We start from the raw sequence: 23633 nt of genomic DNA, 5'->3' as shown, positions 1-23633 counted from the left end.
TGTGTCAGCTGTAATTAATCTGATCTTGTCTTTGGGTACCTATGGGAAAGTTTTTATGGAGGTGTCATTTATCCCATTAAGTGGGATAAATACAGAGGGTGCCATTTATCCCATATGGAACCTATCTTGAAATGTCTGCCAGTTCAGTCATTTCCGTGATGCCCTTCTGTGGGTCAAAAAGCCCTGTGACCATTTGTGGTGTCCTCATTGTATACATTCAATGTACTGTTAGCTGCATCTGGTATAGCTCTCATAAACTACAGAAGTATTCTAGAATTAGTAGCATGAGGGTTTCGTAAGCTCTCTCCTTTTTTTTAAACTGATTAAATATCACCACTAGCTTGCCAATAAACCGAAATCTGTGACCTTCCTTACCTACAAGTAAGCTTATTTTGTGAAGTGCAAAATTTTACTTTCTCTCCTTATGTAAAACAAAGCGTCGGCCTTTGCAACACATTGACATCTTATCTAGATCTGACTGAATATCAGGTTGGGGGGAGGGTGGATGTATGGGTGACTGAATATCACTGCAGTTTTCTTTCAGACAGTTCTTATTTACAGGTATATATATTATCTGCGAAAATCCTTAGGTTACTATATACCTCGAGGTCAGTACTGTAACACGTGAACAGTAAGAATCTCATCACACTTCCCTAAGCTACGCCTGAGGCTACTTTTACATCTGTAACTGACTCTCCATCTGAGATAACATGCTACCTCCTGCCTAGCAACAAATGCTAAATTTAGCCAGAAAATTTTTTGATATCCCCATACGATGGTACTTTCTGGAAAAAAATATGGCTGTATATTTGGCCGTGAATCAGGTACTTGACGTGAAGAGCTGAACACTAGGACCATATAGAGGAACAGTTATACAGGGTGTCACAAAAAGGTACGGCCAAACTTTCAGGAAACATTCCTCACACACAAAGAAAGAAAATATGTTATGTGAACATGTGTCCGGAAACACCTACTTTCCATGTTAGAGCTCATTTTGTTACTTCTATTCAAATCACATTAATCATGGAATGGAAACACACAGCAGCAGAACGTACCAGCGTGACATCAAACACTTTGTTACAGGAAATGTTTAAAATGTCCTCCGTTAGCGAGGATACATGCATCCACCCTCCGTCGCATGGAATCCCTGATGCGCTGATGCAGCCCTGGAGAATGGCGTATTGTATCACAGCCGTCCACATTACGAGCACGAAGAGTCTCTACATTTGTACCGGGGTTGCGTAGACAAGAGCTTTCAAATGCCCCCATAAATGAAAGTCAAGAGGATTGAGGTCAGGAGAGCGTGGAGGCCATGGAATTGGTCCGCCTCTACCAATCCATCGGTCACCGAATCTGTTGTTGAGAAGCGTACGAACACTTCGACTGAAATGTGCAGGAGCTCCATCGTGCATGAACCACATGTTGTGTCGTACTTGTAAAGGCACATGTTCTAGCAGCACAGGTAGAGTATCCCGTATGAAATCATGATAACGTGCTCCATTGAGCGTAGGTGGAAGAACATGGGGCGCAATCATCACCAACAATGCCTGCCCAAACGTACACAGAAAATCTGTGTTGATGACGTGATTGCACAATTGCGTGCGGATTCTCGTCAGCCCACACATGTTGATTGTGAAAATTTACAATTTGATCACGTTGGAATGAAGCCTCATCCGTAAAGAAAACATTTGCACTGAAATGAGGATTGACACATTGTTGGATGGACCATTCGCAGAAGTGTACCCGTGGAGGCCAATCAGCTGCTGATAGTGCCTGCACACGCTGTACATGGTACGGAAACAACTGGTTCTCCCGTAGCACTCTCCATACAGTGACGTGGTCAACGTTACCTTGTAGAGCAGCAACTTCTCTGAAGCTGACAGTAGGGTTATCGTCAAATGCACGAAGAACTGCCTCGTCCATTGCAGGTGTCCTCGTCGTTCTAGGTCTTCCCCAGTCGCGAGTCATAGGCTGGAATGTTCCGTGCTCCCTAAGACGCTAATCAATTGCATCGAACGTCTTCCTGTTGGGACACCTTCGTTCTGGAAATCTGTCTCGATACAAACGTACCGCGCCACGGCTATCTCCCCGTGCTAATCCATACATCAAATGGGCATCTGCCAACTCCGCATTTGTAAACATTGCACTGACTGCAAAACCACGTTCGTGATGAACACTAACCTGTTGATGGTACGTACTGATGTGCTTGATGCTAGTACTGGAGAGCAATGAGTCGCATGTCAACACAAGCACCGAAGTCAACATTACCTTCCTTCAATTGGGCCAACTGGTGGTGAATCGAGAAAGTACAGTACATACTGACAAAACTAAAATGAGCTCTAACATGGAAATTAAGCGTTTCCGGACACATGTCCACATAACATCTTTTCTTTATTTGTGTGTGAGGAATGTTTCCTGAAAGTTTGGCCGTACCTTTTTGTAAAACTCTGTATATGTGTATAAGCTGCAGGTACTACATGAAGTCCGCCGCTCTTGGTCTCGCGGTAGCGTTCTCGCTTCCCGAGCACGGGGTCCCGGGTTCGATTCCCGGCGGGGTCAGGGATTTTCACCTGCCTCGAGATGACTGGGTGTTTGTGTTGTCCTCATCATTTCATCATCATCCAGGAAAGTGGCGAAATTGGACTGAGCAAAGATTGGATAATTGTACGGGCGCTGATAACCACGCAGTTGAGCGCCCCACAAACCAAACATCATCAGGTACTACATGAAAACAGAACATCGAAGCACTGGTATATTCGTTACAAGGCAATGTGTTTGACTCCACTGTAGTTTCAGTCCCCTACTTATCCGACAAAGACAGGTAGCGGCAAAGATATTAACACACGACTTCCTCAGATGAATTCATGGTAGTAGCCTCTAGAGAACAAAATCTCCAATACAATATAACGACTTGGTGGTAGAGTTGAGGAAATTAGAAAATGAGATTGCTGTTGTGGTCTTCAGTCCGAAGACTGGTTTGGTGCAGCTCTCCACTTGAAATGCCAACACTTCCGTTAGAGTATCATCTGAAAGTACTATAACGAATCACGTTTATTACATTACTCTTTCCAACACAAATTTCGGAGGATTATACCTCCATCATCAGGTACATTTATGTGAATTAATAAGGCATGGATGTCGTGTACGCATGAAGTTTGGAAAATCTCTGGCACCTACCAATAGTCGCACGCTCCTTTGCGAGCCTATCTGCGTCACGTACTGTACACTGAACTCAGAGTTTCTATATTTCTACCAAATTTTCGCAGTAACACTCAATAAACCTAAAACGGAAACAAACAATAAAGATACTAATTCAGACGTATTATCATCGTTGTCTTAGGTCAACTTTATCGTCCTTCTCAGTGAAATGTATTTTTTAAGGTACTGAAGTATTCAAAACAGCTAGAAACCTTTCCTATTGATTGTTACATGTGGCACTGTGTTCTGTTTTAGAAGGTATACCGATAGCATTTGTGTTACGTAACTTAGAAAGTGTATTGTAGGCAATAGAAGTCGTCTGTACATTTCGGGGGTTTAACTTGGAAATTTCATTCGAGGTGAAGCGCACAGCGCCATCTGCGAGGAAGGAAGAGACGGTGCCCACTGATAGAAAGGGCGTGGTATTCTCTAATAGGAGGTAACAGCTTTCGACAACTGCAAAGCAGCCGACAGGGCAACTATCTTATCTCTTGTGGCAAAAGGACGTTTTATCTTTCCTGCAGAGAGTCGAATGACTTGTTTCCTACCTCACAAGTCGTGGAAAATATGTTTTTGCGTGGAGACGATACGAACATATTCGCAGAGCTACGCGATTGACCAGAGGAAACAGTAAACATTCCACGAATAGTTGAGGCAGCTGAAATGCACAATCACTAACACAAACCAGAATATTATGAGCAGATTTTCCTTGTCCTCAGTTAAAGACGTATTAATTTCGATAAATTCTGAATTATCGTGAGGGATGTCTATGTTGGGGATTTATACTATAGTTACCATCGCTGAAAGTGGAAGTAATCCAGAGAACTACTTATTTACGACAACTGTGAAGAGCACTATTGGTTACCTCAGAGTAACACTGTAACTGAAAGTACTTGAGGGAACTAAATTTTGTTTAAACGGTTGTAAAGAGCAGTCTTGGTTGACCTAGGGTATACATTCGTGAATTTGTTTTGAATTATTTCTTCCTCTTGCTCTTCTCGTTTACCACGATATTTAGACAGATTCGGTGTTAGTTACAAGTAATTGCCAAATTCTCGATTTTCTGATGCCTCAGGGTGTGTCCTGTCATCAAATCACCTTTATTAATCAGCGGGACCCATCGCTTTCGTTTCTCCTCAGTTCCATCCACTACCTTTGTTTTTTAGCTGCCAAATATACTCACCGACGTTTTTCACAGCTTTTTCAATCTGTTGGGTGCTTTATATATGCACTTGTAGGGCTAAGGCAAATAGTGTCAGAATTATATGTGGACTAAAATTGAACATAATATTTTAAATCAGTAGTCACATGTGAGTTGTCTGTGCAGCACATAAATACATCCATTCATTTTATTTAAAGAGGATACGACTGTATATCGGTTGTAAAACAAAATGCGTTGTGATACTACTGTAAGAATTTTTTTAGCGTGTTGAAAAATGCATCAGTCTATTAACAATGGTTGACAGGGAAGGCAGTCATGTAACTTGATTTCTGTCAACATATAACAAATGTTGACCCGTGAGTTGCGTGCTCTATCTGTTATGAAGTATAGACTACCATTTGACTGTTTTCGACAATATGTTGCCTAAAGTTGGCAACTTTCTTTCTCAGACACTAAGAGGGGGCATGTATTATGCAATGCTGAGCTCCCAGTCCCCCCCCCCACTCCCGTCCCCCCACCCAATTCCCCGCCCCCACTCCCCGCCCACACATACGCACACGGCAATGTCAGTATGAGTAATGGCTTACAGTACCTTTTTTAGACGGCACTTTTCACATGACATATAAGGTAAAACTTTGTGCCAAGCAGGACGTGGAACATCTGGATTTCGGCACAAAACAACTGATCGAACAAATCTCTCTTGAAGCTTGTATTGGAACAAACACCAGGGAAGTAAGGGAAGGTGTTAGGGAGATATTAATTAAGTACTACTGTGTGGGTAGGATACAAAGCGTCTTGGCCCAAAATAGATGAATGAAAGTGTGAAATGTAAAATTATGTTGCTGTGGGATCATTGATGATGATTGTCCAATAAACTAAAACAAAACTTAGAGCCGAAACCCAACAGATGTGCTGTGGTTAACAGAATTTTTTTTTCTTTCGTGTACAGCAGCAAGCACTGTTGCTTGATTCGCGCCGTGCAACTGATTTCCTTCAGTCTAAGCACTCAACGGTACAACAAAGGCCTGGCAACGGAAGACAGCAAAACGAAAGCTGAAATTTTAAATTTAGCATTTGAGAAATCCTTCACGCAGGAGAATCGTACAAACATACCGCCGTTTGAGTCTCGTACGGATACCCGTATGGAGGACATAGAGATAGACATCCCTGTGGTTTTGAAGCAGCTGAATGGGTTGAAAATAAATAAATCGCCAGGTCCTGATGGGATTCCAATTCGGTTTTACAGAGTACTTTACTGCATTGGCTCCTTACTTAGCTTGCATTTATCGCGAATCTCTTGCCATACGTAAAGTCCCGAGCGACCGGAAAAAAGCGCAGGTGACGTCTGTATATAAGGAGGGTAGAAGGACGGATCCTCAAAATTACAGACCAATATCCTTAACATCGGTTTGTTGCAGGAATCTTGAACATATTCTCAGTTCGAATATAATGAATTTCCTTGAGACAGAGAAGTTGCTGTCCATGCATCAGCACGGCTTTAGAAAGCATCGCTCCTGCGAAACGCAACTCGCCCTTTTTTCACATGATATCTTGCGAACCATGGTTGAAGGGTATCAGACGGATGCCATATTCCTTGACTTCCGGAAAGCGTTTGACTCATTGCCCCACTGCAGACTCCTAACTAAGGTACGAGCATATGGGATTGGTTCCCAAGTATGTGAGTGGCTCGAAGACTTCTTAAGTAATAGAACCCAGTACGTTGTCCTCGGTGGTGAGTGTTCATCGGAGGTGAGGGTATCATCTGGAGTGCCCTAGGGAGGTGTGGTAGGTCAGCTGTTGTTTTCTATCTACATAAATGATCTTTTGGATAGGGTAGATAGCAATGTGCGACTGTTTGCTGATGATGCTGTGGTGTACGGGAAGGTGTCGTCGTTGAGTGGCTGTAGGAGGATACAAGATGACTTGGACAGGCTTTTTAATTGGTGTAAAGAATGGCAGCTAACTCTAAATATAGATAAATTTAAATTAATGTAGACGAATAGGAAAAAGAATCCCGTAATGTTTGAATACTCCATTAGTAGTGTAGCGCTTGACACAGTCACGTCGATTAAATATTTAGGCGTAACACTGCAGAGCGATATGAAGTGGGGCAAGCATCTAATGGCAGTTGTGGGGAAGGTGGATAGTCGTCTTCGGTTCATTGGTAGAATTTTGGAAGATGTGGTTCATATGTAAAGGAGACCATTTATAAAACACTAATACCACCTATTCTTGAGTACTGCTCGAGCGTTTGGGATCCCTATCAGGTCGGATTGAAGGAGGACATAGAAGCAATTCAGAGGCGGGATGCTAGATTTGTTACAGGTAGGTTTGATTATCACGCGAGTGTTACGGAAATGCTTCGGGAACTCGGGTGGGAGTCTCTAGAGGAAAGGAGGCGTTCTTTTCGTGAATCGCTACTGTGGAAATTTAGAGAACCAGCATTTGAGGCTGACTGCAGTACAATTTTACTGCGGCCAACTAACATTTCGTGGAAAGACCACAAAGATAAGAGAGATTAGGGCTCGTACAGGGGCATATAGGCAGTCATTTTTCCCTCGTTCTGTTTGGGAGTGGAACAGGGAGAGAGGATGCTAGTTGTGGTACGAGGTACCCTCCGCCACGCACCGTATGGTGGATTGCGGAGTATGTATGTAGATGTAGAAAGGGTCAGTTCACAGCGTGTGATTTGGGAATGAGGAGGGTAGCAGCTAACGTAATTATGCGATGCTGAGCTTTCAGATTACATCACAAGTGATTCTCAGTGTATTTCCTCTAGTTAGCCCTCAATACGTGTTCTGGCTTTCTTCAAACTGATAATGAATTGATACCGTCTACGTGTTTGGCGTAATTTGAGTTTGAATTGTCAAGGTTATTTTCTTTTCTTTTCCTTGGTGCGCGGGGTGGTGGTGGTGGGGGGGGGGGACGAGCCAAGAGAGGGAGAGGTTATGTATTACGTGCAGTCATAAAGCATCGACTGTGCACCGCCTCGCGCAGTGCAGCGAAACGACATCAAGAAGGCGCCGACCCGCTCGCCAAAGGAAAGAGATGGCGGCGACACACTTCCAGGAAGACAGAGTTCAGCGTCCCCTGTTAACGCTGATTAACCAGCCGCCCATCGCTGGTCGGTCCACTTCGAGAGCATCAGTACTGATTAATAGGAAGACCACACTGCGAGTAGTAATAGTGGATAAATGTACTTGCATGTGGGAGGCACAGGAAGCATGTAAAGCTATGTTCATTTTCTTTTAAGAAATAAAGTGACCTGTTAATTGGAAAGTTTAATGTAGAGATCATTTTGAGTTCCTGCCACCGGCCATCGCAACTTCCCTTCTTCCTTGTTTGTGTCGGTGCTGACTCCCACAGTAGCCAACACAACATACTACATATCTGTTTCGCTACCAACTATGTGTGAACCCAAACTATTTTAGGGCAGTGTATGCCCATTGCGACTCGTTCTGAAGAATATCAGTTTCAAATACCTTTCAGGCGATAAAGTGCTGGTGGAGTGAGTAGACATAGCCGCATAGCGGTAACGATTTAGTTCTTTTTATTAGGAGTGAAAGACGATAATTTCGAGGACATAATTTGGATTACCTCTATTAAGCATATTGCGAGCCTATAATCAGCACGGGAAACACGAGGTCACTCGTAACTTAATTTCAGTCCTCATAGTGACCTTGAATAGCAGTTCTGCAGTAGATTCTGCAGATTGCTGACAGCGGATTCCTCGTATCGTTGTACATCACTATGTTATGTTTAGGCTATGACCTGGGTTTAGTTCAGTGAGATCAATATTAACGTTTCCGTAAGGTGAGGTTCAAAAGCCGTAAAGTGTTTTGTAAAAATTGTTTTAACAGTCAGCTATTTATTTCCCATTAGTTATCTACCGATTTCGGTTAGCAGCCATCATCCAGGGTTCAACAGAATAGCTAAGAGCATCCCATATTACTTTCGAGATTGGTCAGCTTAAAAAGAATGTGGGATGCTTTTAACTAATCTGTTGTACCCTACATCGTGGATAATGGTTAATATTCCAAACCGGTACATGAGTAATGGTACAAATAGACAGCTGACGGTTAAAATGTATTTTATGAAAAGATCGATATTAAGCTGGAAGGATTGCTCACAGGTATCTCTGCCGGGAAAACTGTGACGGTTAGGGGTATTTCAGAGATTTCAGCAGTGCTTCTGACTTTCTAGTGACACTTTCTCATGTACTTGAAACCAAATGGTCAAGGGTGGTGTATCAAACGGATGCAGTAATGAATAGATGAAGGAAGCGGCGTTCGGTTGCACAATTTACTTGTACATGCTGTGTTATTGACGGAAAACACAAATAAATGAAAAATATTTATATATTTCCTAGGTCGCGGCGCCAGAATTTCTCAAGAAATGAATAGACTGTCCGTAGTGAACATATGGCGCTGGTGAAAAGTAATGTCATTTGTATCCATCATTTTGCAAAGGACTCTACCAGGAGTAGATAAACCGTTACTGAAAGGCGACAGGGCACTAAGTTTATTCAGTTTTGTCAATCATTTATAATATAAGATCAGTCACACAAGCTCATTAAATTTACCAGTGCTTCGCATATTTTGTAAATAGTTATGTGTTGCAATGTAACAAAAATGTAAATACAAAAAGAAAATGTGTTGCAGGTTATGTTACAGATTCTACAATAACATTCTTTCCAGAAAATTCTTGTCTGTGAACTGTTAACGCAATTTTACCTATTAAGTGAAGCGTAGCAATGATTAAACTTGTTTCCTATTTTTGTACGTACATTGATTTAGTATTTATAGTGATGAATAAAGGAAGCAATTGTTGAAAACTTTCGTCGCCTTATGACATCTACAGTTCCACCCCATCCCCCGTTAAGCACAGAGAGACATGTGTTTCGATCAAATGTAATTAGCAGCGTCCAAATGCGGTTATGTGAAACTGCTTTATTGCTTGAATGTTCACTACACATCTGGTGAAATATATAAAAATAAGATCAAATTTCTTCCATTCCATCGCCGCGACTGGTTAAATGACCAATGTAAGATCTGAGATAAAAATAAGCTCTGACTTCAATTCTGTGTCGTCACATGGTCTCATCAATCAGGTCGTCAGGTAAATGAAGTGAAAACATAACATCAGTTGTACAGAAATAACATTTTTAAGAAGTTTGATTTCTGTAGATCTTTCGCGGCGATATGTAAATTTCATACGTAAATAGACAGGACATTTGCGACGCGTAGTGTCAGTGAGGAGTAATTGCGTTTATACTGTCAAGCAGAAGAATTTGCCCTGAGTATCGTGATGTCATGCGCCACAGCTGACTTCACTGTGTGCAGTGTCTGTATTTTAGTAAGTGCTACGGAACGCGTTGTTTGTTTGCTACTCATTCATGTAAATACAGAAACTTAATAAAAAAAAACCTTAAAACCACCTACCAAAGCAGTATGTTGCTTTCCCGTCACACCTCACGGCGGATGGATCAAACATTGCTCCGGGGAATACAAAAGTAACTCCCATAGGCGAGTAACAGTCGACAGGGATTGTAGCACCACTGAAGCGTCACATGACAGAGTTAGTTACAGCGAGCGGTTCTAGGCGCTTCAGTCTGGAACCGCGCGACCGCTACGGTCGCAGGTTCGAATCTTGCCTCGGCCATGGATGTGTGATGTCCTTAGGTTAGTTAGGTTTAAGTAGTTCTAAGTTCTAGGGGACTGATGACCTCAGATGTTAAGTCCCATAGTGCTCAGAGCCATTTGAACCATTTATGAACTTAGTTACAAATTTACTTACGAATTAACTTAAGACAGGCCCAGTAGCACAGGAATTCATACGAACAACAAATTTTAGTATGGAGAAAATACACATTCTTGGCCATACATACTTAGCCAGCACACTGCTATCAGGCTGCCTGGTTCATATTCTCGGAACTTTGAGATTGCATAGGTATGGCAGTGTGAATGAGATCGGGCGCGTTAGCCAATGGGTGAGCAAGGATGTGGGCAGGCAAGCAGGCGGAGGATACAGCGGCTTCCTGGCCTCGAGGTTACGAAACGGGGCATCGGAAAACGGAGCCGAGCTCGCTGCGATAACTGCTCGCTAAGCTCTTTAGCCGTCGATTGCGGCCGTGTCGCAAGCACCGGCCTTCCTGCGCAGTTCCTCCTATTACTTCCTCTGCCTTTTGCAAGACGACGAACAATTTGGGTAGTGAATACGAAGCACTGTCCTAGACTCTGAAATTCAAGCTCCACCCAAAAAATTTAAAATCATTTTTAGTAAATTTTCAGGTCTTTGGATCTGGTCTCTTTCAAAGTACTTCGACAGTCTATCTGTCCTTTTGTCCTAGCTGTATTTGCACCCCGTCATGCCGCCACGGAAAGCTTAATTTTGAATACCCTTCATTGACTGTGTCTAATTGTCCATAAAGTCATCAGTAGTGTCGTTAGTGCATCCTGTCGAAGGTTAACCTAATTTTGATAGCAATAAAGAGTCACATGGAAGAAGGAAGTGACTAGCTGTATTTCTGGGTCTGCCAGTGAGGCGTACTGCGACAGCGTGGCTGAAAGCGCAGTATCCGTCGTATCATGGAACGGGATGTGAATTCTGGTCCATTACGAGGTTTAAACTATTCACAAACGTTTATCGTAGCGTATACTACAATAAAGATTACGAATTTGGCATATTAGTACATTGTAAAACTTTTACGAGACACACACAATAACGGCACATTAAAAATCGACAACTATTTCCGAAGCGCGACCTGAACCCTCCCATCTTCTCGTTTCTCCCTATCTCTTTTTAGTGAAACATCGCATTACAGGAAATTGGTGAGAAATTTGGAAAGGAATTCCTAAGACTTCAAGTGTCTTCGGTGAAATTGACCTGTCGCTCTTAACTAACTATAAACGACGTGTATAACAATAAAACCTTAAAAAAGTCTAACATACCAGCAACAGTCACAAGGATTAAATCGTCACAACAAAAAATTTCAGTTACGTGAATATTTTCTTTTTGTTTGTAGGTACACGTCTGCAGTTCTGGTAGCCGAGAGCCGGGTATAGTGATGATAGTGGGCAAAGTGGTTGCGGAAGCTATCAGGTGCCGGCATCACGAAAGAAATGCCTCAACTTCTCCCTGGAGGGCCCCGCGCTTCTATGAAATGAATGTAAGAAGACACAAACCTAATCGCCTTTACATTCCATTACCTACCATTTCCAGAATTCTGAAAACTTGTTTATACATTTGTATACAGATAAACGGCAAATATATGTGCAAATATAGTTTAAAAAACCGGTCGTGTCTTTGACTAAAGATTTCTAAGTCTCAGCGATCCTTTTTATTCAACATGGTATACTCCAGCGCTTGGAGCCCTAAATACAAGGTGTTTGGTCTTCCTTTTTATCTGGTGAAAATATCATTACGTGGCAGACATTTTTGGACTGACGACGAGGTGGTTTTTGCGGTTGAACATTTCCTGAGCAGACGACTTCTGCAGCTAAGGTAATCGAAAAAATCATCCACCATTGGGAAAATGTGTCGTACTGAAGAATGAAAATGAGGGGAGAGCTAACACCTTCACTACATTACAACATTACCGGGTGCCAATACGATTTTTTGGAGTTGATGATTAAAACTTCATGAGTATCCTCCGTAAAGATAGGTGAAAGAAAACTAAATTACTGTAATCTAATTCTCTTCTAGCAGGTAGTTTCTTAGCTACAAATAATAAGCAGTAGTATTCGTTTATGATTCAGTTGTCGTAAATATAGGCGTGGCCAAGCTTGGTACGTTATTGTTAATAGTGCGAGCGTATTTGTTTTTAGAGAGCATAAATTAAACTCTTAACGCATAAAAAAGAAGACATGGGTCCTCAGACGTTGTGCTCCATTTGAGTGAAACACTTTATTCGTTACAAATTGCCAATTTTAATCTCATCACCTTTACCAAGTAATAGTGATGAATAAAATATTTCATTAAAATACGAGGGCCTGCTGAAAAGCAATGCCTCCGAATTTTTATGTAAGGTATCCTTCAGCTTTTTAAATAAAACATACGTTATTAACATTCTACATTTTTAATCTTAATGTCTGCATATTTTTTCTCAACATGCTCACTCTGGTGATGAACACATTTCTCCTACCGAGAGATCAGTTTGTTCACACCGTCACTGCAGAATGTTTCGCGTTGTTGACGGAGCTGCAACTAACCTGCTTGCATCGCTTCATCGTTATCCAAGGGAAGTTCTCGAAGGTATCATTTAAGTTTTGGAAGTAGGTGAAAATCAGATGGGGCCAAATCGGGACTGAAAATCGGATGTATGGAGGATGATCGATGACAGTGAACTCTTTGAATTCGAAACTCGATATATGCACACTGTTTCTCACGCAGCGACTAGTTCCCTTATACACTGTCATGTTACACACTGCTATTCGGACCCTTCCAGCGGGAAATACATAGAAATGCATAGAAATGAAGAATAAGGATGCACAATGTTAATAATGTTTGTTTTATTTTAATTTAAAGAATCACAGGCATTACTTTTCAGCACGCCTTCATGTAACACAGCGTCTGCGGAACCAAATTTTCTTTTAATCTCTGTTTGGCGGCTGCGGAGTTGAATATAAGAACAACAGTCTTAGCATCTAGTAGCGAAATGTCATCTCGGAAGAACAGATCGAGCACATTAACAGATTCAGACATGTGAAGTGCACCGAATACCAAGCAGATGTATTGTCAAACTTAACAATATTCGTTATCGAGCTTATTTCACTTTAAATGTAAATCATCGATCAACCTGAAGTTATTTTGAACATTCTGATACTGGAGACTATAAGCCTACTACAAGGTTCACTTATTGTACAAGGTGGGGTAAATACACTACTGACCATTAAAATTGCTACACCGAGAACAAATGCAGATCATAAACGGGTATTCATTGGACAAATGTATTACACTACAACCGACATGTGATTACAATTTCACGCAGTTTGGGTGCATAGATCCTGAGAAATCAGTACCCAGAACAACCACCTCTGGCCTTAATAACGGCCTTGATACGCCTGGGCATTGAGTCAAACAGAGCTTGGATGGCGTGTACAGGTACAGCTGCCCATGCAGCTTCAACACGATACCACAGTTCATCAAGAGTAGTGACTGGCGTATTGTGACGAACCACTTGCTCGGCCACCATTGACCAGACGTTTTCAATTGGTGAGAGATCTGGGGAATGTGCTGGCCAGGGCAGCAGTCGAACATTTTCTGTATCCAGAAAGGCCCGTACAGGACCTGCAACATGAGGTCGTGTATTAATCTGCTGAAATGTAGGGTTTCGCAGGGATCAAATGAAGAGTAGAGCCACGGGTCGTAAAACATCTGAAATGTAACGTCCACTGTTCAAAGTGCCGTCAATGCGAACAAGAGGTAACCGAGACGTGTAACCAATGGCACCCCATACCATCACGCCGGGTGATACGCCAGTATGGCGATGACGAATACACGCTTCCAATCTGCGTTCACCGCGATATCGCCAAACACGGATGCCGCCATCATGATGCTGTAAAGGGAACCTGGATTCATCCGAAAAAATGACGTTTCGCCGTTTGTGCACCCAGGTTCGTCGTTGAGTACACCATCGTAGGTGCTCGTGTCTGTGATGCTGTGACAAGGGTAACCGCAGCCATGGTCTCCGAGCTGATAGTCCTTGCTGCTGCAAACGTCGTCGAACTGTTCGTCGCCGGCCGCGGTGGTCGTGCGGTTCTAGGCGCTCCAGTCCGGAACCGCGCTGCTGCTACGGTCGCAGGTTCGAATCCTGCCTCGGGCATGGATGTGTGTGATGTCCTTAGGTTAGTTAGGTTTAAGTAGTTCTAAGTTTAGGGGACTGATGACCTTAGTGCTTAGAGCCATTTGAACCATTTTTGAACTGTTCGTGCAGATGGTTGTTGTCTTGCAAACGTCCCCATCTGTTGACTCAGGGATCGAGACGTGGCTGCACGATCCGTTACAGCCGTGCGGATAAGATGCCTGTCATCTCGACTGCTAGTGATACGAGGCCATTGGGATCCAGCACTGCGTTCCGTATTACCCTCCTGAACCCACCGATTCCATATTCTGCTAACAGTCATTGGATATCGACCAACGCGAGCAGCAATGTCGCGATACGATAAACCGCAATCGCAATAGGCTACAATCCGACGTTTATCAGAGTCGGAAACGTGATTGTACGCATTTCTCCTCCTTACACGAGGCATCGCAACAACGTTTCACCAGGCAACGCCGGTCAACTGCTGTTTGTGTATGCGAAATCGGTTGGAAACTTTCCTCAAGTCAGCACGTTGTAGGTGTCGCCACCGGCGCCAACCTTGTGTGAATGCTCTGAAAAGCTAATCATTTGCATATCACAGCATCGTCTTCCTGTCGGTTAAATTTCGCGTCTGTAGCACGTCATCTTCGTGGTGTAGCAATTTTAATGGCCAGTAGTGTAAAAGTAACCCTGAAAACAGAGTTCTGGGATACAAAGAAACAGAAGAGGGAAGGAAATGTAGCTCTAACCAGACTGTAGCAAATGTTGAAAGTGACTACCATTCATCTCTTGGCATTTTTGGGCCCAGTTCAGTGAGTTGCTGAAGGTGGATTGAAGCTGGATTGATGGAATTATATGTAAATTGAAGGTGGAGAGGGGATAACTGCTGGAATTACTGCAGTCTCATCCGAAATGTTCTGCTGCAGTTCTTTCAGACTGTGAGGGTTTTTGCGATACACTTTAGACTTGAGGACTGCCCACAGAAAGTAACAGACAGATCACGTGACCTGGGTGGCCAGCAGGGCCGTGATCAGACTGACTACTAACAATTCTGTCAGACGTGAAGACTTTGCAAATGTGCTGCTATGAATAGGTGTGGATCACAAGGCAGGCGTACACATGGTGTGCGGGTCACGTGGTGTGGTTATATGCATACATTCACGTCCAATCGTATCCACCTGTCCGGACCACTTTTATTTGACACATCCTGTAGTATCGCAATATTGGCATTGGACTATTAGATGACAGTTCTTAACTGATTGTATATCAGATAATTATCATTGTCATACTCGGGATCCTGCCTATTTCTGATGACAGATCAGATTAACAAATGTTTCTCGAAGTGAAAACAGTCTACACGAATACTGAATTTACTAGATTCACAGTTAAAGTCAATAGCAATACCGTCTCTAATGACCTGAAAGTTGATGGGACATTAAATCTTAATCATTTTTCCTTTCTGCAACAGCAGTTGTTTATAACACTCTGTTTAATTTTTATCACAGTTCTCTTTTCATTCTGGTATAAGCCACGTCACTATATTTCCAAATTATAAGTCAGGTTCTAGTCCCCCTCTCATGACTCTTAACACATAACTATTTATCGTCTGTAACCTAGGCCAAGAATTAAATGTGCTAGTTCTGCTCACACGTGCGGTTTATCGGGCATACTACTTTCCTTCATTCATAGCTCCTATCATTTACATCTTTGGACACTCAGGCATTAATCTTCATTCCAAAGTATGACTCAATACAATATTTCACAAATATGTCGGTCAATGCATTTCGTTGCTCCCACATACACGATGAACGACGTTCCACGACAGCCTATGGCAAGTAACACCACGTACGGCCGAAGCGTTATTACGCGTTGCAGAAAGCATTCTACAGTGCCCTGTTTAAGAAGAACACGTAACCCACCGAAGATACTCCCAGGAATGCACAACACTAAACAAGCCAACCTACCCAGCATAAAGTAATAATCGTTTGACGGTGTATGTGACTCTTTAAACACTTGCAATGTATTGACAGTGTAGTACATAATATAGATCATTGAGTATCTATGCTTTGTCAGGTGTGTAAGTACTTTCACAGGCGAGGGTCGTATTACTAGTTAGAAAAATACTTAAAACCAATCCGGGATCGAAATCTGTTTAGTTCTAACAATCTGCGTAACTGCGTAACTGGGTAACTTGCAGCGTGCTAGCATGCGAGACAGGAAGGTGAACTAGATCTAGATAGAATCAGTGCGGCAAATTCACTACCATTTGCCTGATACAAAGGCCAGCCTGATTGCGATTTTTAGGGGGTTATCCACGTCCGTTTAAGCTGATCCTAAACCTCTATGCAGCTACAATATTATAGCAAATACAACAAAATTTATACGATTCACAGGCAGATGGAGCACACGATATGCCATACTTGAATGGCTACTGTGATGACAGGATATACATCCGGCAACAGTCAAAATAAAAATAATAAATTCGCCAGATTACATTAACATTGGGCCCCGTTCGACGGTTCAAATGGTTCAAATGGCTCTGAGCACTATGGGACTCAACATCTTAGGTCATAAGTCCCCTAGAACTTAGAACTACTTAAATCTAACTAACCTAAGGACATCACACACACCCATGCCCGAGGCAGGATTCGAACCTCCGACCGTAGCAGTCCCGCGGTTCCGGACTGCAGCGCCAGAACCGCACGGCCACCGCGGCCGGCCCGTTCGACGGGAAAACACTAGGAAAGACAGAGAGGGACTGAAAAATTCCCTGAGAAAATTTCTTAGGTGCTTCTTCAATACATGGGAGTTGTATGAATACCTGGCCGTCGAAAGGTTTTCTGACATGACTGTTCTGACTGTATTAATCCTAAGGCACAGTGTGAAAGGTGGAAGCATTGTCTATATATATGATTCGTGACCTTGATATTAAGAAATGAGAGAGAGCCTAGAGAAATAACTTAATACATGTTCCACCTGTTCACGAGTTTGCTGTGGAATAATCCGCTGTTCCCCGAACGAATTTTTCTCTCTGCAGCGGAGTGCACGGAGTTTTGCGACTTCCTGTCGGATTAAAACTTCTTGCCAAACCGGGAGATCAACCTCGAGCCGAACGGCAAGGTTCCAGGTTCGTATCACGATCGGGCACACAGTTCGCATTTGCCAGGAAGTTTCAGCACGGTATGTGTCAGCTATGAGGGGCATTCACATGAAAATCGAACAGCCGCCACAACGGAGCGATGGAATGGTTCATTCAGAAGTAATCATCAAATTGGTTAGGATATTTATCCCACTGGAAGACGACAGATCAATTCCTGTTTCGCAGAAAGCGCTCGGTCGCTGACGAACTCATTCTTGCATTTCCTCGTCCAGCAGAATACGATGTCTATGCATGTTCTTGTGCAGGTCGCCAAAGATGTGATAATCACACGGTGAAAGATCCAGGCATTACTACGGATGATGCAATGTTAGACTGTTCACACAAGTTCCGACAAGGTCATGACCACCTTCAAGTGCAGGGACCCTCTCTCGTCAAGTTCCTAGAGGGTGGAACAACAATCATTGTGCAGTGCTATATCTACATCTACATCTACATCCATACTCCGCAAGCCACTTATAAAGACACGTTGCAGAAACTCCATCGCACCATAAAGTCAAAAGATTCAGGAGTGCTGTCGGACAGAATCATCCTGTTGCACGGTAACATCCACCTCCACAGTGCCATCACTGCTTCAGTCATTTGGTTGCGAAACACTGTAACATCCTCCTTAGAGCCCTGATCTTTCATCGAGTGATTTTCACACCTCTGACGACCTGAAGAAAGACATCGCAGACGTTGGTTTCAGTAGGACGAGGAAATGCAAGAGTGGGTCTCAACAGGAATTGATCGTCTCGTCTCACAGTGGGCTGAATGTCGTACAACTTGTGAGGATTATAACCGGAACCGTTTCATGGTCTTGTTGTGAGTGCCCTTTATAAATCAGCAATCTTTCTTCTTCTTATTTTGCTACTGCCGTTATACCGCATTTTGCGCAGGGTCGGCAGGGTTAAGTGCGGATTTGGCATGGTGAATTTTCAGGGGTGGCCAGATGCCCTTCCTGCCGCCACCCCATACCCCCCGGGACGGAAGGAGTGGCCGCGTGGCATTAGCCGAGCGGTCTAAGGTGCTGCAGTCATAGACTGTGCGGCTGGTGTCGGCGGAGGTTCGAGTCCTCCCTCGGTCATGGGTGTGTGTGTTTGTCCTTAGGATACTTTAGGTTAAGTAGTGTGTAAGCTTAGGGACTGATGACCTTAGCAGTTAAGTCCCATAAGATTTCACACACATTTGAACATTTTTGAACAGAAGGAGTGTACCCTAGCTGTCTGCGTCTAGTGTAAATCGTGAAATAGTGTGAATGCGGTTAAAATGTCTGCGAGTCGTGTAACTGAGTCGGGACGTTGGGACCAGCCCGATATTCACCTAGTAGGATGTGTAAAACCGCCTAAAAATCACATCCAGGCTGGTCGGCACACCGGCCGTCGTCGTTAATCCGCCGGGCGGATTCGATCCGGGGCCGGCGCGCCTACTCGAGTCCAGGAAGCAGCGCGTTAGCGCTCTCGTCTATCCTGGCGGGTCCCTTTATAAATCAGCAATAACTCAACGAAAAATCAAGAAATTAGGATAGTATATCCGTTCCAGTGATTTCTAATTTTACGTTGTAGTAAAATGGAATTTTAAATGTTAATACTACTAGGGTACCTTACTTCTCAATTTGTGCAGTTGCAAATGTTGGACTAATGACTTTACTTACTTGGCTTGCTCTCCTCCATTTCGCCCTCCTATTCTGGAACCAGGTCTTCACCTGAAACGAAATAACCACAGTTAATCTATGGAATTGATCTTGTCGGACAGAAGTAGCTTATGATTTCCCAAGTATATCAATACGATTTTGCTACGCTCAATGTAGAAATGAATTGTATCCTTTTTCTGAGTGAAACAGAAATATGGCTCCTTATCACTTGTGAAACATTTTAGTTTCCATTCTTTGCTTTTTCCTTCGATTATGATCAATAGTTATGTTCTTTTCCGTGTCGTGGAAAGTTGTGGAGAAAGAAGCCACAGTCGTTGCTGCTTCATTGATCTAGATTTAAACACAGCGGTTGAAAACAGCAAATTGAACAGAGAACCAGGAAATAAAAGATGAAAGACGTGATTGTTAGTGTGACAGTTCTCGTCAATACGCGTCAGGCATTCTACGTTTTTCAGTGCTTTTATTATAAGAAATATAAAATTTAGACGCAAGTTACAAAATCTTTAGGTGTAGGGGATACGAGCAGCCGAGAGGCGCAGCAAGTGACCGTTCACACAGAAAGACAGATGCTATCGTAGCGGAGTAACGTGGTATGGGGTACGGTGATCCCGCATGAGATGATCGCTGGGAGCCAGTAACGGGTTGGTGGAACGTGTTCTCTGTTTGACTGCCAGAACAGAAAATTGGATAACGATATTAAACCACGGAGACTGCGAAATAGTAGACGAAAATTAGACAAACTGAATAGGTACTCTACTATCTTGGAAACAATATAACACTTGGTGGACGAAGCAAGAACGACGTAAAAAGAAGACTAGTATAGGCGAAGAGAGAATTTATGACCAAAAGGATTCTACTGCTGTCAAACATTGGCCTTAATCTGAGGTACGAATTTTTGAAAATGTACGTTTGCAGCACATCAATGTATGGAAGTGTTCAAAAATGGTTCAAATGGCTCTGAGCACTATGGGACTCAACTGCTGAGGTCATTAGTCCCCTAGAACTTAGAACTAGTTAAACCTAACTAACCTAAGGACATCACAAACATCCATGCCCGAGGCAGGATTCGAACCTGCGACCGTAGCGGTCTTGCGGTTCCAGACTGCAGCGCCTTTAACTGCACGGCCACTTCGGCCGGCTGTATGGAAGTGTACCATGGACTGTAGCGAACATTGAAAGAAGGGATTCGAAGCGTTTGGGATATGGTGCTACAGAGAGATGCAGAATATGAGGTAAACTGATGTGGTAAGAAATGAAGAGGTTCTCCGCAGAACTGGTGAGGAGAGGCTCATTTGCATAACATTGATAAGAAAACTGGACAGGCTAATACTGTGTGTGTTATCAAGGAATATTTTGCATGATATTCGAAGTATAATTAAAATCGTAGAATGTTTCTAGGACATGAGACGAAACAATTTTTATGTAACAAAAATGTCAGAGGAGCACCCTTTCTCCGCTAAGGTTTCAAGAAAATTGTGGCGCTAATGATGTTCAGAGGCGGTGTTCAAACAGCCCTCTGACGAACGTTGCTTTAGAGATTCTGTGGGAACTGTCTGTTTGGATTAATGCACAACTAGTATCTGCGTGCTAACGATTGTCTAAGACGCTCAGAACAACCAGCTGTTTCACCAACAATGACTGTAACTTCAGCCAGATCGGCAACCTGTTCTTCGGTATCTCGTATACAAACGTTCACCTCCATAAGAAATCCATTGGAGTTCAGCAGCATCTCTAATACAATATCCGTCACATCGTAGTTTAAACACCGTCTCTGAACATCGCGTCGAGACGTTCATGGAGCGGGGAAACCGTGCACCTGTCACATATCTGTCTCATAACAATGTCTCTACTCCTCCTCTGAATACAGTCAAATTATTATTATTATTATTGACCTTTTTTTTTCTCAGACTTAAGTCTGGTTAAAAATGGAACGTGACACGGACCTCGGTCAAGCGTGACTTCCTTGTAACTGTATGGTATATGTTATATTGCATTTAGGAACTTTCGGGTAATTGAACATGTATCAATAATTACAGATTTTTGTAGTTGTATATATATGTTTGGATGTAGCTGTATTGAATTGATGTACTGGTGGATATTGTGAGGTATGACTCCTGTAGTTGATAGTATAATTGGGATAATGTCGACTTTATCCTGATGCCACATGTCCTTGACTTCCTCAGCCAGTTGGATGTATTTTTCAATTTTTTCTCCTGTTTTCTTCTGTATATTTGTTGTGTTGGGTATGGATATTTCAATTAGTTGTGTTAATTTCTTCTTTTTATTGGTGAGTATGATGTCAGGCTTGTTATGTGGTGTTGTTTTATCTGTTATAATCGTTCTGTTCCAGTACAATTTGTATTCATCATTCTCCAGTACATTTTGTGGTGTGTACTTGTATGTGGAAACGTGTTGTTTTATTAGTTTATGTTTTATGGCAAGTTGTTGATGTATTATTTTTGCTACATTGTCATGTCTTCTGGGGTATTCTGTATTTGCTAGTATTGTACATCCGCTTGTGATGTGATCTACTGTTTCTATTTGTTGTTTGCAAAGTCTGCATTTATCTGTTGTGGTATTGGGATCTTTAATAATATGCTTGCTGTAATATCTGGTGTTTATTGTTTGATCCTGTATTGCGATCATGAATCCTTCCGTCTCACTGTATATATTGCCGTTTCTTAGCCATGTGTTGGATGCGTCTTGATCTACACTCCTGGAAATGGAAAAAAGAACACATTGACACCGGTGTGTCAGACCCACCATACTTGCTCCGGACACTGCGAGAGGGCTGTACAAGCAATGATCACACGCACGACACAGCGGACACACCGGGAACCGCGGTGTTGGCCGTCGAATGGCGCTAGCTGCGCAGTATTTGTGCACCGCCGCCGTCAGTGTCAGCCAGTTTGCCGTGGCATACGGAGCTCCATCGCAGTCTTTAACACTGGTAGCATGCCGCGACAGCGTGGACGTGAACCGTATGTGCAGTTGACGGACTTTGAGCGAGGGCGTATAGTGGGCATGCGGGAGGCCGGGTGGACGTACCGCCGAATTGCTCAACACGTGGGGCGTGAGGTCTCCACAGTACATCGATGTTGTCGCCAGTGGTCGGCGGAAGGTGCACGTGCCCGTCGACCTGGGACCGGACCGCAGCGACGCACGGATGCACGCCAAGACCGTAGGATCCTACGCAGTGCCGTAGGGGACCGCACCGCCACTTCCCAGCAAATTAGGGACACTGTTGCTCCTGGGGTATCGGCGAGGACCATTCGCAACCGTCTCCATGAAGCTGGGCTACGGTCCCGCACACCGTTAGGCCGTCTATCTATAAACCCCCTTCCACCTTCCTTTCTGCTTAATGTGAATCTTTCTGTTGCTGAATGTATGTGATGTATTCTATATTTGTGGCATTGTGATCGTGTAAGTGTATTGAGTGCTTCTAGGTCTGTGTCACTCCATTTCACTACTCCAAATGAGTAGGTCAATACTGGTATAGCATAAGTATTTATAGCTTTTGTCTTGTTTCTTGCTGTCAATTCTGTTTTCAGTATTTTTGTTAGTCTTTGTCTATATTTTTCTTTTAGTTCTTCTTTAATATTTGTATTATCTACTCCTATTTTTTGTCTGTATCCTAGGTATTTATAGGCATCTGTTTTTTCCATCGCTTCTACGCAGTCGCTGTGGTTATCCAATATGTAATCTTCTTTTTTAGTGTGTTTGCCCTTGACTATGCTATTTTTCTTATATTTGTCTGTTCCAAAAGCCATATTTATATCATTGCTGAATACTTCTGTTATCTTTAGTAATTGGTTGAGTTGTTGATTTGTTGCTGCCAGTAGTTTTAGATCATCCATGTATAGCAAATGTGTGATTTTGTGTGGGTATGTTCCAGTAATATTGTATCCATAATTTGTATTATTTAGCATGTTGGATAGTGGGTTCAGAGCAAGACAGAACCAGAAAGGACTTAATGAGTCTCCTTGGTATATTCCACGCTTAATCTGTATTGGCTGTGATGTGATGTTATCTGAATTTGTTTGGATATTAAGTGTGGTTTTCCAGTTTTTCATTACTGTGTTTAGAAACTGTATCAATTTAGGATCTACTTTGTATATTTCCAATATCTGTAGTAACCATGAGTGGGGTACACTATCAAAGGCTTTTTTGTAATCAATGTATGCGTAGTGTAGGGACCTTTGTTTAGTTTTCGCTTGATATGTCACCTCTGTATCTATTATCAGTTGCTCTTTACATCCTCGTGCTCCTTTGCAGCAGCCTTTTTGTTCTTCATTTATAATTTTGTTCTGTGCTGTATGTGTCATTAATTTCTGTGTGATGACTGAAGTTAATATTTTGTATATTGTTGGTAGGCATGTTATGGGGCGATATTTAGCTGGGTTTTCTGTGTCTGCTTGATCTTTAGGTTTCATATAGGTTATTCCATGTGCAAGTGTATCAGGGAATGTGTATGGGTCTGCAATGTAACTGTTAAATAATTTAGTTAGATGTGAATGTGTTGAGGTGAACTTCTTTAGCCAGTAATTTGCTATTTTATCATTTCCAGGGGCTTTCCAATTGTGTGTAGAATTAATTGCTAGGGTGACTTCATGTTGCAAAACTATCACTTCAGGCATTTGTGGTATCATCTTGTATGTGTCTGTTTCTGCTTGTATCCACC

At 42.8% G+C, this 23633-nt stretch overlaps 1 protein-coding gene across 1 annotated transcript in view; it reads right to left on the bottom strand.

Annotated features, from left to right (window-relative positions):
* The window catches only part of LOC126188449 (hematopoietically-expressed homeobox protein HHEX homolog), a 172209-nt gene that overhangs the window by 6181 nt on the left and 142395 nt on the right, over positions 1–23633 (bottom strand). Inside the window, exon 4 of the mRNA XM_049930054.1 lies at positions 18953–19003. Within this exon, the coding sequence (XP_049786011.1) occupies positions 18953–19003 (51 nt within the window). The remainder of the gene's footprint in view (positions 1–18952; positions 19004–23633) is intronic.

The sequence above is a fragment of the Schistocerca cancellata genome, chromosome 5 (genome assembly GCF_023864275.1).
Source record: "Schistocerca cancellata isolate TAMUIC-IGC-003103 chromosome 5, iqSchCanc2.1, whole genome shotgun sequence".
Taxonomy (NCBI): Eukaryota; Metazoa; Arthropoda; class Insecta; order Orthoptera; family Acrididae; genus Schistocerca; species Schistocerca cancellata.
This window is presented reverse-complemented; position numbering and strand designations above follow the sequence as displayed.